Raw genomic sequence first — 4,552 nt, 5'->3', positions numbered from 1 at the left:
GGTAGGAGCCAGCACCACTTTGCTTGGAAGCTGGTTCCAGATCCTAGCCACCCTGACAGTGAAGTAGCGCCTCCTGATATCTAGTCTGAATTTACCCTCTGCCAGCTTGTGACCGTTATTTCTAGTCACTCCTGGTAGTGCTTGGGAGAACAGGGACTCCCCCAATGCCTGCTGGTCCCTTCTGACTAGTTTGTAACAGGCCACTAGATCCCCCCTCAGTCTTCTCTTGTGGAAGCTGAACAGGTTCAGGTCTCGTAGCCTCTCCTCGTAGGACCTGCCCTGCTGCCCCATGATCATGCGAGTGGCCCTCCTCTGGACCCTCTCCATGTTGTCCACATCCCTCTTGAAGTGCGGTGCCCAGAACTGGACGCAGTACTCCAACTGCGGCCTGACCAGTGGGGGGAGGATCACCTCCTTGGACCTGGTCGAAATGCATCTGTGGATGCATGACAAGGTGCGGTTGGCCTTCCTGACTGCCGGCTCATCTTCATCTTGGCATCAGTGATGACTCCAAGATCCTTTTCTGCCTCTGTACTGATGAGAAGGGAGTTCTCCAGCCTGTAGGTATGGTGCTGGTTCTTCCTCCCCAGGTGCAGCACAAAGCGACTGTCCTGAGGACACCAGTTGCTTTGATCCTTTCTCATGGTTCATGTTTATTGAAGGACATTCATTGTTTTTGAACTTAGTCCTTGGCTGTACACCCTGCCCTCAAACCTATGCAGGAGACATCTGGAGGCATGAGAAGTGTTTTCATCTCCTTGCCCTTGGGCTGAGATTACCAACAAGGGTGCTAATTAGAGACAATTGGAGATGCCTGTAACATGGGCTAAACTCCACTGGGACCCTGTCTGGAACACTGGCCCATTTCATATGCAAGCACAGATAACAGAAAGCCAAAATGTTAGGTTGTAACCACTTGCCTTAGAACAGGGGTGGGTAAAATACAGCCTACGTATCTAATTTGGCCCTCCAGGCAATTTCATCCAGCCTGCTAGTGCCACCAATTAATTGTACCCTTCCTATCCCACATGCTTCTCTCCCACCCTCAGGCATGGGAGGGCCCCGGCCCTGGCCAGCATGCATAGGTTCTGGGCAGGGCCACTGCTGCAGCTGCCGGGGGACCTGGTCAACCTGGCTTTGCTCCTTGCTGCCACGTGCGGCTCCTGGAACTGGTTTGAGCCATATGCCACCATTCATTTGTGCCTGCATGGGTCATGAGCACCCTGAGAGTCTGCCACTTGCTGCTGCTGCCACTGACGGCAGAGCCTGTGATCCATGAGGGGGCATGTGGGGGGGGGGGGGTCCCCTTCCTAAAAGGAATACTTCTTGGGGAAAGGGAAGGGACATCTGGTTGCAAAGGTCAAGGGTTAGGTGGTGGGACTTCCAGTCCCAAGATGGTAACCAGGGGGCAGGGCACCTGTCAAGGGATGAGGCTACCATTGCAGCCCTCTACAGCTCACCAAAACTCATTAAGCTGCCCGCTAGCTGAAATAATTGCCCATCCCTGCCTTAGAAGCACAGCAGTCCTTAATCTATGACCCAGTTCTTAAGTTCTCCAGTCCCAGCCCTGTAAAATTTCATCAGGAAATTCACCTAAGTGCTTTCTATTTGCCCATGTTCTTTACCTCTTCCCCAATTTCCTTCTTACTCTCTTTCACAAATGTTCCCTCCTCTTCCTGATCTTTCAGATTAATGGTTTAGCTTCCAAAGGACAATATGTCACCTCTGGGAAGAGTGACATGGCTGCCATGAAGTCACTCTTCACTGCCAGCTACACCTACTAGAGTGCAGGACTGCACAGGCACCCGATCCTTCCTTGAGAAAAAATGTCCCAGGTCTCTCAAAGAAAATAGGCTCATCTGATCCATACATTCCAGTGAAGTAGGACCAGTCCTGGGGACTTCAGCCACTACTGACATAGATTAATCAATCAAAGTACCCATGCCCCCTTTCCAAAGGGGCGGCTTTTTAATTTGCTCCCAATTAAACCCATCTCTTTAACTGCCCGTCAGTTAAGGAGACAGACAAGAGTTTCTAATTCATACTATCAACTTTCTTTACTCCCTTACAAAAAACCACAGGCCCCTTCCAAAATCAGACAAGACAGATGGAAACAGTGCTTGGGGGTCCTGTATTATACAATCTGTTGTTTTCAAGCCATGAGCTGTGAATAAAGTATCTGCAACCAGGTAACTGTGTGTGAAGTGCTTCCTGTCTGTATCTCACATCCACACCCATATCCAAATGCTTTCTCTTGCTCTCAATGGCTAACTGTGTAGACACACAAGTGAACCACACAAGAATAAAAGCCTAGATCAAATCAGAAAAGAGAAAACCCTGAAATGTTAAGCAGTGTTAGGAACATCAGAGGCTTTGATCCTGTGAGCTGAGTTCAGTGGCTGTGCCAGCAGACTCAAGGATCAGGTTAAAGCAGTAGTTCTCAGCTTTTTTAGACTTGTGACAGCCCTCAGAAAATACCAGCTCTTAGTTTTACCTCCATTTTTGACTATGGAAAAATACCAGAGCCATTCTTCTGTTGCACAGAGCCCAGAACGCCTGCAACAGGGCATCATGATTCTACCACTGTGGATTCCTATTGGAAATCTCTGGGTTTACCCTGTGAACAATGTTTGCACACCTGATAATGATACCACTGCCTGGTGCCTGACAACATCCTCAAAACAAACTTTAGGCTCCCTAGAGGGCCACAACATCCAGGTTGAGAATCACTGGCTCTTTGCCCCATGGACTGCAGGGAAGGGTGAACACCTTTTCAAAATGGGAAGGCAGGACACATGTCTACCACCTTCACTCCTCCGCCCCCCTCAGTGGCACAGCCAGAGCAGAGCTGAGTGGAGCCCATGGGCGGTAGGGGCAGATGCAGGCTGCCTGCTGTGGGCTTGGGTCTCCCTGCCCTGCTGCCCTCCCCACAGAGCCAGGGTCACTTGCACTTTAATGCTCATCCAGTCCGGATTGAGTTGGACAGGACAAAGCATCATGTCCTCCAGCTCAGGTCAGTGTCTGGGGGAGGGGGCTTCTGTCCATAGGTGTCTTCCTCACCCCTCTGGTGCAGAAGGATTTTGTAGAGTTTGTGGATGCCATCCTTCACCTGCCCACAGATGTCCTTGGCTGGGTCATTCACAAGTAACCCCACTTGGCCCACAACATCACCCAGCTGGGACACATCTGAGAAGTACCTTGTGGAAGAAGAGAAGGAAGTACATTCACATCTAATGTGTTCAGTCCCAGGCTGCTCTGTCCTGGCACTGGCATCCCCATGGGAAGGCCTGGGGCACAGAAGCAAAAGCCAGAGCACTAAATCCCTCAGCCCACATAGGAGGTGGGAGCCAGAGTCTAGGGCAAGACCTGTTACAAGCACTGCCTGCAGAAGCACCACAAGGGCCAAGTTTGAAAGAGCCTTGAGTTGTGTATGGAGCACAGGCCCCTAAACCCCTGGGGGTCCAGTCAGCCAGAACCAGAGGGATTTGTTTGTAGCTCTGCCCCCAAAGTGCACCTCTGTACTGCCCTGAGCTCCTGTATTTGCAGACCTGACAGGCTATCCAAGTCAGCTCTGCCTCTTCCTGTGGTCAGAAGCCTGAGGGTCTTGGGCCACTTATCTAAAATGGTGGGAAGAGCTGGCAAGTGCAGCAGGGAAGGGTGGTGCTGCTCCTCATGACCCTGGCTCTCTCCATGGGGTTGCTTGACTCAAACCAAGTCTTAAACTACTGTGGGAGGCAAAGGACACAGTCACTGGGCACCTGCCCCCGCTCTTCCACTGAGGCTTGTCCTCATCCCCTCCCCAAAACTGAGACTTCATGCTCAGACTGGAATTTCTGCCTCACTGGTCACAGCAAGTCAAGAGTGGTGGCAGCCTGGCCTTGCCTTGGGACTGGGGCCATATTTTGCCCCAGGCCTGGGCTCATCCCCTCCCAAGGCCAGAGTCATGAACAGCATCTGGAAGGCAACAGACCCCTGCCCCTTCCCAGCCCTGAAGGGCAGGATGAGGTGGACAGGTCTCAATCCTGAGGCCAGTCTCTCAGGAAACAGTTTTGACAGGGGAGAAGAGCTGATCCCTCTTCCCAGAGGACTGTCTTCTGCATACCACAGGTGCTTAAGGCTGTTTCTCTTCTGAACCCAGCCTCTCCATATACTGTGCTAACCTCTAACAGGTACTGGAGCCTCTCTAAGCTGAAGAGAGACTCCAGCAGGCACCTTGGAGGGGGAGGAGGTATATTGTGGCTGCTCTTCCCGAAAGGGGAGAGAAGGCAGGGTCAGTGTCAAGGTAAGTGGGGCTACACCTGCCACAGGGTGGCTGGAAGGTGCTCTGGGGAGCCCTGGTGAGATCCCAGGCACACTTCCTGGCCTCTCACATTCACATTTCTCAGCAGACATTCTCCCAGCCTCAGCAACAGCTGACAGCTGGCTCTTCAAGCCAAGTGCTTTGCCGCTCTCTGCGCAGGACCTGGTTCACAGCAGAACATGGAAGAGCCAAGCTGTGGTAGGTAGAGTCCAGACACAAGAGTATGGGAGGAAGGGGGAGAATACCCTGCAC

At 52.1% G+C, this 4,552-nt stretch overlaps 1 protein-coding gene across 1 annotated transcript in view; it reads left to right on the top strand.

Moving 5' to 3' along the window:
• ALDOB (aldolase, fructose-bisphosphate B) overlaps positions 1–2,193 on the top strand; it is a 24,169-nt gene extending 21,976 nt beyond the window's left edge. Inside the window, exon 9 of the mRNA XM_019517074.1 lies at positions 1,689–2,193. Coding sequence (XP_019372619.1) covers positions 1,689–1,784 — 96 coding nt within the window. The 3' untranslated portion in view covers positions 1,785–2,193. The remainder of the gene's footprint in view (positions 1–1,688) is intronic.
• Positions 2,194–4,552: the final 2,359 nt, after the last annotated feature.

This window comes from Gavialis gangeticus, unplaced genomic scaffold (genome assembly GCF_001723915.1).
Source record: "Gavialis gangeticus isolate Ggan-Ray unplaced genomic scaffold, GavGan_comp1, whole genome shotgun sequence".
Lineage (NCBI taxonomy): Eukaryota > Metazoa > Chordata > Crocodylia > Gavialidae > Gavialis > Gavialis gangeticus.
This window is presented reverse-complemented; position numbering and strand designations above follow the sequence as displayed.